Below are 14,444 nucleotides of genomic sequence, written 5' to 3'. Positions count from 1 at the left end.
TAAGTTCTTAAAACATTTTATTAGACTTCTCAGCTTATACGTATTGGCCCCAGTGACACATGATTGAACTTGTCCTCATCTGAAACGGCACGTCTTTGACCTGTGGGGGGGAAAAAAAAGGAAAGAGCAAATTTTAGCAACTGTTAGAATATGCTGACATAGTAACAGCTTCAAAAGGAAAATTCAGTCAAGCAGAGGAGCTATGGTCACATTGAGTGCATTTGAGGGTGAACATCTTGCAAAATAAAAAAAAAAAAAAAAAAAAAAAAAAAAAAAAAAAAGGTAACCATTTAATTATATGCAGTCTTATACCTTTATTTCCATTATCTGGGTTCATACATTGCCCATTGCAAACGCCACCAAGTGGATTTCTGGCATCACAGATCATCACATCACAGTGGACGAAGAGCTGCAAGTTAAAAACATTTATGGCCATTTATAGTGACTTGCAGTCTTGTGACTCTTGAAAGTACATTCATTCTTATAGTTGAACTTACCTGACGACTCAAATCCTCTTGGTCTTGAGCGAAGGCAAACATCTTGACCTCAAAGCGTTTGAAATGAGAAGGATACTGAACTCTGGCATCAGTCCAAACCGGATGGAAGATCACCTGGTACTGGTCGACTGGGTTTGCACAGCTAGAGAATTTCAAAGTTAGCTTGGTAATGACATCCAAAATAATGCCACTAAACTGAGGCCAAAGCCCATGTATCTGTACCAGCTGATCAAATACTTCAGTTTGACAATTATGACATTGGGAAAACTGAAAAGTTACCCATTAATGATGAGATTCCATCTGGGCCGAGAAGTCCTGTCCTGGTCCAACGTCGCCCAGCAGTTCTCCAGCTCCACTGACACTTCGGGGCTTGCAGGTGTTAACAGCTCCACTTCAAAGTACAGTGGCTGCTGTAGATATTTTGTTATGGGATAGTCCTCGACCCTGTGGAACACGCTATAGGAGTCGTCTAAGTGAAGACAGACAAATATTGATCTGAATGATTGAGAATTTAGACATAGCATGAATGTCTTCAGTTCGAAAGTGCATATTCCTCATTTTGCAACGTGTTTCACTAAACTTAATGTCAGGAGGTGCATTCATTAAAGGTCAATTTGTGACATCATCTCCTGACTTTAGTCTGTCAGTGTACCAATTTAGAAAATACAAAACTACTATACTATCAAACTTATGCAACTCTCCTAAAACAAAGTTATGTCTCCAAGCATCCATTGTGCAGGTTGGAGAAAGTCTGATTATGTCCCTTTGCATCATCCATTGAGTTTAAAAATCAACATGCCAAGAGGAGTCTCATTTTCCTCAGTTTGTGGGGTTTTAATGACCTTGCAGAGTGTTAAAATAAGGGGGTTACTGTTTGAAAAAAAATGTATAAATAAAAGATAGACCATGACATTTTTAACTTCACTCACCCAAAGCAAGTCTCATTGCAACTTGCAGCTGGCCTTTTGCGTTTTCAGCATATGGTTCGTTCCTGCGTTGTCTCGGTTGAAAGGCCACAGCATAAGTTGTGTTGATGTCGTAATAGCATGAAACTTTTAACCTAAGCAAGAGACAACCATAAGACATAAATGCAGCAAGGAGTGGAAATACTGATTTAAAAGAAATCAAATTGACTAAAAATAAAATACATCTGTCTTTTTGCTTTACCATTTCCCCTCATTCCATCTGTGATTGTGCCACAAATAATTTATCTTGCACCGAATTAAACAAATTACTGTTAAGGTTAACTGCAATACGTTTTAAATGTAATGTTTTTCAAGCTCCAACTAGCTATTTCCACTGTCATTTCACTTTCCAATACTTTTAAAAAATGATCTGGTCAAATATCTGGTGTATATCTGGTCAAAAGAAGTCAAATATCTCGCTTTGTTAAACCAAAACCACCAAAGGTACTTGGTTTATCACATAAAGAAAGAAATGCAGCAAATTCTCACATGATAGGATTATATAGTGTTTTTGCTTGAAAAATGGCAACCAGCTTTTAACTTTTGCCATTTAAAAATGGATGCTTAAAGAGATACTCACTCATATTCGGGTTCCTCTGAGTTAGATGCCCTTTTTGCTCCAAGCTCATCCGGCAGCGAGATTTCATTTTCATACATCATCATATTGGGCAAAAACTAAGGTAACAGAGTAGAATGTCATTTATTAGGTCAATCTGGTTGTGGACAGTCTGCTTTAGGAAGTTGTTAGGAAGCAAAATACCTTCCTAGTGGTCCCACAAGAGTTCCCAGTAAAGACAAAGTAAGCGTAGCGTTCGTCGCTGTAGGTGGGACCACAGGTGGGGTCTCTGAGTGTGAGCTGACTGGGGTTCAGACCTGGAACCGACTCCAGTTTCACAGCTAGAGCGGTCATGGTTCCATTAGGGAAACACTCTGAAAGACCAGGATCAGACATTTAGTTGTGCGTGAAGTGTTTCGGCAGATGGAAAAAAGATTGGTTTCTCAACACAAACCAGTCAGTGATGAAATGAAATTGCAAGCCACGGAGAATTCTTTGATAATCGTGTTTGTTTCCAGGTTCCTCAGAGTAACATCGAGTCTGCTCTTAATAGATGACAATTCAACAGCCTGCGAAGAGGTGGACAAAGTCATAAAAAGTATTACCAAAAACGCATAGTGACAAGTTGTGTCGACTATCTGCAAAGATCTGTGGAAACCAAGTTCTAGAAGTCATACCTCAAACACAACAGCAGGGTCAAAAAACGGCACTACAAAACTGAAGTGTGTTCCATTTTCTGCAAAGCCGTACTGCTGAGCCAAACTTTGGGTCAGAATTTGTTTCCCCACCGCGGTCTGGAAGTTTAAGCCTTGGGTTCCATACTTCACAAGGACGTAAAAGTTCTGATAATCACAGCCACCAGAGACCGAGGGGGGAACTGCAATGGAAAATACTGTTTAAAGAACCTAAATGGATGCAGTGCTTACTAAGGTTTTCAGAAGTCCTCTTGTTGTGAATAAATCCAGTATATCCAAGAATACCAACCAATGTTTTCTAAAGTAGCTTGCACATAAGCAGCGTGAGAAAATGGAGCAAAGTCATCCAACACAACCAAGCCAAAGACCAGGTGAAGAGAGTAGACCGTAGCCCCCTCTTGGCTCTGTTGGGAAATGTACAGTAAGTTTATCAGACAAATTTAAAAAAAAAAAAAAAAAAAAGAAAAACACTAATTCGTTTCCCCAAGCTGCAATTAAATCGTACCGTTTGTTGAACAACTGGGTCTGTGAAGGGCACTTCGAGTGTGAAGACCTTGTAGCTGCTGTTGGGAGACATGTGCTCCAGGACGTTAATGCCCCTGGCTCGGCACTCTGTCACGGACAAAACCTCAGAGGGGAAGGTAATATTCACTAGTGCCACATCTGGGCAAAAATAGCCGAGCTCTAGCTTGAACACCCGCTCTGCTGCAATGGTGCCTTTGGGACAAAAGAGGAGGAGTGATGGAAGCCTGCAATTTATTCAGATATTACAAAAACACGACTGTGAAGAGACTCACGGTCAGTAACTTGAGGTGGTCGTGGCAGTAGTGGTGTCGTGATGGGGAAGAAAACTTTGTATCTGGTTCCCTCATGAGTGGCATCTTCAGTCCAGAACATCTCGATCATCGGCTCGACCGTGTAGGAGATGTGGTACTGACCATCCTGAACGTGGCTCTGCAGAAAAATCAGGTACATTTGGAAATTACACAGCCTAAATCTCAATTAAAGTAACATTAAAATTGAAGACCTTAAAGATTTGGTCCTGGATTCGGGTCAAAGCATTTTCTATCTAGAAGATCTTTGGTTACACCCTTTATTGATGCTTATTTTGATATACAGCTACAAGAAAAATGCTAATTGTTTAAATTGGATTAATTTAATATTGAAAAGTAAGTTTTTCCATATCTTTGCTGTAAATGGGACTTGTTTGCAGCATAAATCCTGCAACCCTTTACAGGCCAATTGTGGGTGCACAGATGACATCTAAAAAATGTATCATTCTGTCATTTTTAATCTCTTTGGAATTTACCTTATAGTAACCACCGACAGCTCCGATAGGAATGACGCTGATGATGTACGTGTCAGTGACAGTCAAGGAATACCGTCTGGCCTCAATCTCAGCAGCGTCAAGCCTCTGACCATCGATGCCCATGTACACCTCCAACAGTTTCGGCTGGCCGAAGGAAATGAGCGGGTCGATGCGCCGAGGAAGGTACCAGGTGATTGTGTCGGCAGTGAAGAAAACACTACCTGTATGTAAAAGACAAATATAGACATTTGCAACAGGATGGCAGCAGTGATGGATTATAGGCTCAATGGGCAGGTCTGTAGGCTTCATTTTAAAGATCCAGCATTTATCGGTTCAAGTCCCTTCTTCATTGAAACTTAAGGACACTACATGGAAAGTTTTATCACTATATTTTACCAATACAGTTAGATTTGTCTTGTTTTGTACTCGTGCAGATAAGCGATATCTCACCACTTTCAGTTCATTAAATATGAAACTACAGCCAAAAGATGAAGACATTAGCATAATAATTGGAAACTGAAGTCTGCCTGCAGCTTGATGATTGTGCAACCTTTTCCCCAACAGATTATCTTCAAATTTTAACTCTTGAGTATATTTGCTAGATTACTTCTTGGCTGCGTGAAAGCTAGGCCTGTATCCACTCTTTATGCTAAGCTAACAAACAAGCACTTTAGATTTTTTTCCTGCAACTATTCAGTTCTGTAAATTTTATGCCAACGAAGGACTCTAAATGCCTTACCACTCCGCGAGGAATGAAATTCCAGTGGAAGAATCTGTTAACCTTGAAGGCAAGTGCCAATATTGAAGTATAATCAGCCTATATAATACCCACTAGAATAAATTCTAAACTTGACACAGAGCTAAAATCTTCAAATATAGGACCCATAAATTCCTAGAGAACACTATGGACATGACCTCAGTGGCCTGCAGCTCTCAAGACTTGGTCATTACCTTCCTGTATCGGGCAAGCAGCTGCCGCATCAATCCGAGTTACCAGCCACTTCTTTTCAAAAACTGTTGAGGTCTTTACCACCAGCATAGGCACCCCTGCTACCTGCAGGACAAGGTTACAGATTAGTATGTAGCTCAACAACAGTTACCATTTAATTCTTAAATCTGAAACTTTAAAATATTAACAGCTATTGGCTCTGTAAAGACACAATGAAATAATGATGTCCTTAATGAAGAATAAAATCAGGCTCCCTCAGAGTGTGTTGTAGTCCGAGTTTCCGTTTAAGTAGCCGTTTTGACTGCATGTGGATCCCTTTCACTGAAACTATCGGCCCTCTCCACATTTATTAAGAAACCCAGAGTGACCTTCCACACTGCACTGCAACAAGTGCAATCTGGAGGGTTCTGCTGGTGGAGAGACGAGTGAAGTGGACAACTCCCCTTTACGATACCCATTTTAGCTAACGATTGCAGCTTGATTCTTTTTTTGTTGCTCAAACCAACGCAACCTCTCTGGTTGTAGATGAAACTTGGAGTGAGGTGTTCCCATTTGTTTTGGTTTAAGATTCTGGTGATCTAGTAAACATTCAGTGGTTCTGAACATCGTATAGCCTCCAGCATCTTTTAATTTAAAAAAAAAAAAAAAAAAAACTAAGACAGGCTGTATTGTTGGAACAAACCCAATCTTTAATTATATGGGTAATTCACCATAATGGAAGATGTATTTTTTAAACTCAACTTAAAACAATGCATTAAATTTAAAAGGTCAGTTAGGTCAGTTACACCGTTTCATCTAAATCCCTTTGGCTGCAAATGTAAGCAAATGCAGAGTCATCTAATGAGCTGCAAGTAATTTAACCAGAGTGTCTGGAAGAGGAAGATATAAAGTCAGGTTTTGAAGAAATTCATTTGACTCACATTCTGGGTGTAAGTTTCTGGTGAAGTCTTTGGACTTCTGAGAACCAGCCTTTTAGGAGTGTTTGCAATCCCGTGTCCACTTCTCTGGGCATCAATCACCTTCATAACCTTCTCCGCGGGTGTGAAGAACGTGATGGTTGTCATTCTGAAGCCTGCGTCAATAGGCCGTTTCTGTAAAGCAAATAGTAACTTATGATTTCACACACAGAAGGTGGCTGCAAAACATTAAGAAAAAGAATTAGCTCCTCAAACCTCTGCAGATCTTTGAAGATGACCAAGCATTGCACGAGCTTCTGGGATGGGATTTTTCGGCAGGACATAATTATCCGGAGCCGCCCTTTTCACAGACACCTAGAAATGAGGCCACTCCATAAGTGATAATCCATCTCTCCACCGCAGGGAAACTGAGTGCAGCACTCTTAATGCTCATATGGGCCATAAAGCCACTTATCATATAGACGGGAACATGACCTCTTTGAGTTCTGCTGCATTCACTTGCCTCCATATAGTTGTGATCGCAGATGATTTCCCTGCAGGCCCAAGCAGTGTAGTGGCAGGTTTCGGCCATCTGGTAGATTTCATCTTCAGCCAACTGGCTCCCATGGAACCGAAGCTGGAACGCTGTTGTGAATGCTTCATCTTTCTGCAAATCACAGAAAATAAACTTGAAGGAATTGTAACATTAAAAGACACATTTGGTCCTGCTCCACAAAGTTACATGCCCGGTCTTGTTACCACATTTTGAGCAAAACAGTTTTGAAGGGAGGTGTATATCATGGCGTTCCCCAGATGGTCTATCTTCATGCTGAAGCCACACTGAGACGCTAAACTCGGTGTGAGAAGAATGGCAGAGTTGTCTGAGGGTGGGGGGGAAAAAAGAAGGTGGTCACACAAAAAAGTAAAAGCAATGGAAACACTTTAAAATCCAGAAATATCGGCTCACTTATGACAACACCAACTTCCAGAAGTTTTCCTCCGAGCGGACCGACATCCACACGCATGACATTCCCAAGACATTTTGTGCTGGTATCTGGGGTTGAATATTAATGAGTATTAATGTAATCAAGTGACCATGTTTAAAGCATAAAAAACTCAAAACTGGCAAAAACTTACTTATAGAGGGCTTCTTTTTAGCCTCTATGTTTATAGCCGCTATCAAGAGAATCAACCACCTGAAAAAGATTGAGTCATTTTCAGAGAAGTCACATCTGACACTGTGAACAGAGAGAAGATGATGAAACAAATAAAGCTACAAACCCCAATGCAAACAAATGACCCATGGCACAAGATGTAGGGAAAATGGTAACCTTAGAGCTCCTCTCCAGCAGTTTTTCTTGTCGTTTGTGGCAGGGATAAACTCTACAGGGCTGCCCTTTGGGTGAGAGGAGGGAGGATCCTGCTTAACAAATACAGCATCACACAGGTGGCTCCCATTACAGCCTGATGGAGGTAATTGCACATGTGGACTGAAAGGAGAGGCAACACACTGCAAACAGGTCAGTAGGACTACATGACTTACATTTAAATGAGTTGAGATCAGCTACGACTCCTCATACAGATCAATAAATAAATGAAATTGTGAAACATATAATTCATAAAATATTGGTTTGACTAAAAAATAATTTGCTGAAAGCTTGAATGTATTAATTTATTATTATTTGTATTTTTTTTTTTTAGCATATTTATATTTAATATATGCTTTTAAGTTACCATGATCCAGGATCCTGTCACATCCAAGTAAAGAATTACCAGATATTCAGGTTTTCACAATTCTTAAAAGCCTTTAAAAAGAGTCACTGTGCAAAATCAGTCAAATACTGAGATGTAAAACTAAAGCAGCAAGCAAAAATGCCAGTTTAGTCAATTCACTGTAAAATGAGATTTAAAAAAAAAGCTGCAAATTTTTCCATTTCAAATGAAGGAACAGCATGACTTTAGTTGTTTTTGCTTATTTATTTGAAAACTTTAAACACAAGCTTGTTGGCAATGTGGGCTCAATTCAAGATTCAGAATTCAAGAACTTTATCGTCATACACACAGCAGAAACACAGTGGTTACCCTGAGTGATGAAATTCTTATTTTGCAAGTTCCCTTCATACAACTGAAATAACAAATGAAAATAGAATAAAACAAAATAAAACAAGATTTTTAAAAAATGTTACAGATAAATTCTATATGCAAATGTTGGCAATACTGCAATACTGTGCAACACAATAAAAACAAAACAACTGAAATCCATGAAGGATGCACAGTGAAGCTGGAGCTTTAGGGGCCCTTGGTTGTCCAAGGATTATCCTGTGCCGTAAATAATTAGTAATTTTTACAGAATTATCTGCTTCTATTTTATAGATTTATTCTGTATGTCTGAAATAGACAATAAAGTCTCCTGAAAAATATATAAATAGATAAAAGTGTAACTTTGAATAACGGTAAAATTTCCATTTTTTAAAGAAACATTTTTGACACAAAAACACATATATACATTTGCAAATCTAGCCAACATTTTACAGATATTTCCTTTTATACTTAGTGGATAAAACAGTTCAATTTAAGTTTATGACAAATATATTTCTAAAAGTAGAAAGTGAAGAACTGGTTCTGTAATTTTGCATAGACTTAATGGCTAAATGAAAGATATCTTGTCTACATATATAAATTAAAATTACTGCATTTTTTGTACAAAATGCTAATTTTCCATGATTTTACTTTGTTTGTTTATTAGTTGTTTGCTCTTTTTTTTATATTGTGAATCTGGCATGAAGTGAAGTGATGCAAGTAAATAAGGTTTTTAGTAAGAAGGCCTGCGCTGAACATATGTTTTCCCAAAGAGAAGATGTTAAAATGGTACATTTATTTTAAGAACAGAAAGTCCTCAACACTCAGGTGTCTGGAGGGAAGAAGAACTGCAGTAGTTTTATGCTTTGATGCTACCGGCAGCAAATCTAACAGATGCTGAGGACTTTCATCAAAGCAATAAAAACGTGGAAAGATGCCTTGCACAGGAAAGAGTTTGTTAAATTGTCTCATAGATTTCAAACTTGTATAAAAAACATTGGTTGTAGTTGCAGCCAGAGCTATTTTCTTAGGGTTGCCTGTGCTATATCTCCCCTTTCCTGCCAAGTCCTGTGTTAGTGGCTGGATTGGCAGCGAGTCTGCCAGCAGTACTTTCTCACTGAAATGTCAGAGTTTGATCTGAGGCTACTTTGCTACCTCCGCTGTGCAAACAAGCTGAGATCAGTTGCTTTTGGCTGCAGTTGTTTCACTCAAATAAAAGCAAGCGGAACATTTCTGAACATTAAACATCAGTGATTATAGGTGCAGCCTTCTCAGAGAGGAAGTCCTGCATCGTATAATAATCATAAATATAATAAATCTCAACACAACTACAGTCAAAAAAAAGTGCTGGGTTGTTACTGCAAGCACATGGCTGGGCCATAATTCTGGATTGTCTGGGGTAAAATAAACACCATGTTGGGATGCTCCTGTTGGGTTGTGAGATGTTAATTCTCAGCTGAGGTCAGGTTAGTTTGACCCAGCTGTTGGCTTATTTTCTCACATATCCGTTGTTGATCCTTCTACTGCTATCACAGTTTGCAGAATGTTATGGTTAATATGAATACTTTCCAGTGTTTTTTTAAAATTTTTTTTATAAGTTTCGACACTTGGTGTGAGCTTAAGAGGAAACGTTATGGAGACTCAACATTCAAAGAATCCTGAATAGAAATATAAGACAGAATACTGTGAGGCCAAAGTTGTGGGTTAATAAGCAATGTGTTGCTGCTGATGATGTGAAAGTTCGTGCATGTTTAGTCCATGTATAAATCTTGACAAAAAATGCTTTTAAACCTTATTTTTGAGCAAAGTCATCAAATCATTTAAACATTTGTATTATGGATTTGATTGGTGATTCTATAGATGCAGCTTTTATATCGTAGCGACCACTGAAGTTACAGTTGAAGTGGCTGTCTCCTCATTAGGGAATAAGGCCCTGGTTACCTGGAAATAACTGCCCAAACACCTAACTAATATGGCTGCCAGTTAGCAAGACAATGTAGGCTTATTTTGGAGGTGGATGGAGTTTTTATCGTTTTATTGTATTGTTTTTATTGTGTTTTCATGGACTTTATTGTAAAACATTTATGGACTTTTATTTTACAATTTTCCCTGTTGTTTTACGTACAGATAATATCTTATAAAATCACAGAAAAAATATTAATTGACATGTTGGCTGTAAAAACAAACAAACCAAAAAAAAAAACAGGCCAAAACTGTGCATAATTTCACTACACTTTAAAAAATATTTGTAAATTTTATGGTGAAAAATTGTCAAACCATGATGGTAAAAATCTGTAAGCTCTAAAACAATTTATATAACACTGAATCACTGTAAATAAGTTAATCAGGACAAAGCGGTATTTTTTGTTACATTTTTTTTTTACAAAAATACATTTCCCTACACATTTATTTAATGGAACAATGATGAAATATATATAACATCAACACTGTAATTTTTGCATTTATTTCTCGACAAGAATAACATTTTTCACTATTAAATGTACATATTGTTGAGCTGATAATTGAAACATGCCGTAATATTTATAGTATGGTGATTTTTGCATTCATTTTATGTAAATAAATACAGTTTGTACCTGTCAAATTGATGTATTTTTGTGTTAATAACGGACATATGGTTTATGATAGCCATAACTGGAATTTAATTATATTTATAAATATAATAGGTCACACAGCTTTATTTTACATGATATTTTATTATAAATTTTCAAGTAAAACTAAAATTTCTTTAAAGGTTAAAACTTTTTTTACAGTAAAATATGGAATGAAGAAAAACGTTTTACTGTAATTTTACGGTAGTGTCCTGGCAACCACAGCTGCCAGAATTTTACCATAAAAATAACACCTTTTTTTTTTACAGTGTAGGTGTTATCTCTAATTTAACAAAACAAGGAAAGTCTGTAAAACATTTATTAAATTGTGTGTTTTTAACAGTACAGTAATAATAAATAAGCCAGTGTGAGAGTTAATTTCATTTTCTGGATTGTGCCACAGTGACCCAGCTGTGGGGTTAAGGTTGCTTTATTTTTTAACCCTGCAGTTTGCATGCATGAATATCACAAATCACATTATAAATTAAACCTATGTGTGTCTATGAATGATGGTAATTTCTCTCGGGCTGTTTCTCTGTGTTTGCAGCTGTTCTCCTCCCCCCTCCTCCCTCCTCTCTCCTCCCTCCTCGCTCCTCCCTGTTCCCTGTAAAAGGGAACAAATTGCCTCCCGCCGCTGTCCCGCATCCAGCTGCTGCTCGTGTCCCGTCCGTGAAGCTGCGGCACCACACTCCTCCACCGACCTGCTGCCGGCAGCACCATGAGCACAGCAACAGCCGGATAAAAGTTATTTTCATGGGAAAAAAGAAGACCCCAACTGCAGGTATGTTGAAGCTTTACATTCTTTCACTTTTAGAAAAATAAAACACTTAATTGCAAAAAGCTGAGGGTGATGAAAAACCTTTTGTTTCATGGGAATGTCTGCCAGAGCAGCTGTGAGAAAAAACCAACAGGAAAACAAAGAAATGCACACATGCTGGGAATTGGTATTGAAATCGTGTGTGGGCTCAGTTTCAACTTGTTGCCTCACATTTCCTCTGAGTTTGTCTGGTCCTCTCTGTAATTTGATTCCCTTTGTGATAATCCTGAACTTGAGCCCTCCAAGAAGTGACAGCACCTCGCGCCTCTTCTCTCACGCCACTACAACCCATTTCCTGTGTGTGCTGTATTGATTTTTTTCCTTCAGAGGACTAATGTGTTCCACAAACAGTGCAGTCAGATATGTCTTGATAGACATCCATCCAAGCGTGCAACTTATAATCCTCACCGGAGATGCTGGAGGCATTTTCTTGTCATAAAAATATCAATAAAGAAATAATTGATTTAATTTCTCCTTATGATGTCTGTATATGTGTGATCAGGACCATGGGGTATGGGCAAATCCTCCACCGGCGTGGGAATGAGGAGAACCAGGTCCACCTCAACGTGGGAGGTGCGCGACACGAAGTGGACCCGGACACGCTGCTCCGCTTCCCCCACACCCGCCTGGCCCGCCTGCTGCGCTGCCAGAGCGAGGCGGCGATCCTGGAGCTGTGCGACGACTACAGCCCCGCCGAGAGGGAGTACTACTTCGACAGGAATCCCCGGGTGTTCCTCTGCGTGCTCAACTTCTACCACACGGGCCGCATCCACATGATGGAGGAGCTGTGCGTGTTCTCCTTTAGCCAGGAGATCGAGTACTGGGGCATCCAGGAGCTGCACCTCAGCCCCTGCTGCAGCAACTGGTACCACGAGAGGAAGGAGTACATCGAGGACAGGGACTGGGACATCAGGAGCGACGACCAGCAGCAGCCCAGCTTGGACTCTTCCTTCGAGGAGCTCTCCGCTCTGGATAAAGACCTCGCCAAGTTCAGAGGCGCCTGGTGTGGGGAGGTGAGGAGCTACGTTTGGCTCAGACTAGAGGATCCGGGTCACTCCACAGCCTCAAAGATCATCGCCATAGCCTCCCTCAGCGTGGTGGTGACCTCCATTGTGGCCATGTGCGTCCACAGCATGCCCGAGTTTCAGCAAGTGGACGACAACGAGAGGCCCATCGAGGACCCCGTCCTCGCCATTCTGGAGGTCATATGCATCATCTGCTTCTCCGCAGAGTTCATCATCAGGCTGATTGTCGCACCTTCCCGGAGGAAGTTCCTTGGAAACCCCCTGAACATCATCGACGTTGCTTCCATTTTGCCATTTTACGCCACTTTAGCTCTGGAGACGGCTGACGAGGAGGTGGCGGAGGAGAACGAGGACTTAGAAAACGTTGGGAAGGTGGTGCAGGTTCTGCGCCTCATGAGGGTTCTCCGGATCCTCAAACTGGCTCGACACTCCATCGGGCTGCGAGCGCTGGGTGCCACCGTCCGCCACAGCTACCACGAAGTAGGCCTGCTCCTTCTCTTCCTCTCTGTGGGAATCTCCATCTTTTCCGCCCTCATCTACTTTGCAGAGAAGGAGGAGGAGTACACTGATCTGGGGACGATCCCTTCAGGGTGGTGGTGGGCGACGATCACCATGACCACGGTCGGTTATGGTGACACGTGTCCGGTGACTTTGGCAGGGAAGATAGTGGCCACTTTGTGTATCATCTGTGGCCTCTTGGTGGTGGCTCTGCCCATAACCATCATCTTTAATAAGTTTTCAAAGTACTATCAGAGAAACAAAGCCATGGAGGGACAGTGCATCACCAAGCCTGAAAGACAAGACCCAGAACTCCCTTATTACAACATCAGGGACTTGTTCACGGAAAGTGTGTATCCCTTTATAGGAGGCCTCGCCTTTAGGAACACTGACAGCAGTGGGGGGGACGATACAGATGCCTCCAGTCTCCAGGACATTGAAGTGTATGATAATGACACTTGTGAAAATGGGGCAGCAAAATGAGATTCCTGCCATTTCGCAGAGAACCACTCCCTTTATGACTGCAAGTCACTCTGTGCCTCTCAGGGCAGAACGCTCCATCACTGACCCTGCCTTCCTGCACCGTCTTCCTCCTGCAATTTGACAGAGAAATATTGTGGCCATGACTTTTTTTCTTTCCTACAGGGGAATAGCTTGTAAAATATACAGCGTCGCTAAAACCAGGGAATCTAAAGGGAATTATCTGAGCCTTGCTCAAAAGTTTGAAAGCCCATTTTCTGCTTGAGAAAACTGCAATGATGCATGTAGGAGGCCGTAATGTTAATGTTTTTCAAAGTAATGTCCTTTATTGATTTGTCTGCTCGCTGAAAGTTCAAACTGAGTGTTCGCCAAATGCAAGTCTAGAATGACAACAACGCAGTTTGATGTTTAAAAATGGTTGTTATGGATCTCTATGTTGACTGATGTTACACAGCCCGCATGACCGAAAATAAATGCATCTTGAGAGAGTAATAAAAATAGTTGTGTAGAATATGCAGCGGTATTGACGCTGATAAAGAAAGGCTGCACGTCTCTCTCTCTCAGAGCACTGTGCCAGGTTGTTATTACGTTTTTGTTTTGTACAGGCATGCTGAGGGATAAGCCATATGGACATGAAATAAAACTCAGATAAAGATGTTTCTCACTTGTGGAAGTTCCTACAGAGAGTTGTATCATTCACATTTGTTGCTTTTATTTACAATTATATGTCTAAACTTACATCAGGAAAACAGTGCAGGACTCCACAGTCTACCTTGATTGTAACCATCCCTGACTAAAAGGAAAAAACTGTTCAGCTGAGTGGTGACATGCACTGTGACGCAAAAGGAAAACATTCTTTACTTATTCACACTTTTCTGTTCCTGAAAGTATCGACCTCCTGTCCCAGGTTATAATTTCCACCTGGATGAGCTGCTGAGATGTAAAAAATCTTTCCTCTGCAGGGGTCTCCGAGGTGCTCATGCAGTTGACCAGCAGCATCCTCTAACAGCAAACTGTTACCTGAAGCATTTCTTTTCTGAATGGATTTAAAGTTCAGCCGGTTTCTTTG

At 40.4% G+C, this 14,444-nt stretch overlaps 2 protein-coding genes across 2 annotated transcripts; one reads left to right on the top strand and one right to left on the bottom strand.

Annotated features, from left to right (window-relative positions):
• On the bottom strand, window positions 1-7,299 carry LOC111574502 (uncharacterized). The gene is made up of 21 exons (XM_023279129.2): window positions 7,149-7,299; window positions 7,005-7,063; window positions 6,835-6,921; window positions 6,627-6,748; window positions 6,391-6,534; window positions 6,144-6,242; window positions 5,892-6,062; window positions 4,974-5,076; window positions 4,023-4,243; window positions 3,511-3,667; window positions 3,219-3,430; window positions 3,003-3,117; window positions 2,696-2,895; window positions 2,473-2,587; window positions 2,223-2,392; window positions 2,043-2,137; window positions 1,427-1,557; window positions 777-966; window positions 498-639; window positions 313-409; window positions 1-100 (listed from the first exon to the last, which is right to left on the bottom strand). The coding sequence occupies exons 1-21, from the start codon at window positions 7,169-7,171 to the stop codon at window positions 30-32; spliced, it is 2,724 nt and encodes a 907-aa protein (XP_023134897.1). The 5' UTR covers window positions 7,172-7,299; the 3' UTR covers window positions 1-29.
• On the top strand, window positions 7,280-14,035 carry LOC111574503 (potassium voltage-gated channel subfamily S member 3). Its single transcript, XM_023279130.3, has 3 exons — window positions 7,280-7,387; window positions 11,103-11,336; window positions 11,875-14,035. The coding sequence occupies exon 3, from the start codon at window positions 11,879-11,881 to the stop codon at window positions 13,376-13,378; it is 1,500 nt and encodes a 499-aa protein (XP_023134898.1). The 5' UTR covers window positions 7,280-7,387; window positions 11,103-11,336; window positions 11,875-11,878; the 3' UTR covers window positions 13,379-14,035.
• Window positions 14,036-14,444: the final 409 nt, after the last annotated feature.

The sequence above is a fragment of the Amphiprion ocellaris genome, chromosome 12, assembly GCF_022539595.1.
Source record: "Amphiprion ocellaris isolate individual 3 ecotype Okinawa chromosome 12, ASM2253959v1, whole genome shotgun sequence".
Classification (NCBI taxonomy): domain Eukaryota; kingdom Metazoa; phylum Chordata; class Actinopteri; family Pomacentridae; genus Amphiprion; species Amphiprion ocellaris.
Note: the sequence above shows the minus strand (reverse complement) of the source record. Positions and strands in the feature narration are given on the sequence as shown.

Bases quoted from the DNA above. Each gene is read 5' to 3' on its own strand.
- LOC111574502 (XM_023279129.2), bottom strand. From the start codon at position 7,171: ATGGGTCATTTGTTTGCATTGGG. The intron at 6,922-7,004 runs GTAAGTTTTTGC...ATTCAACCCCAG, and splicing joins TAAAAAGAAGCCCTCTATAA to ATACCAGCACAAAATGTCTT. The intron at 101-312 runs GTATAAGACTGC...TCCCCCCCACAG, and splicing joins CCCAGATAATGGAAATAAAG to GTCAAAGACGTGCCGTTTCA.
- LOC111574503 (XM_023279130.3), top strand. From the start codon at position 11,879: ATGGGGTATGGGCAAATCCTCCACCGGCGTGGGAATGAGGAGAACCAG.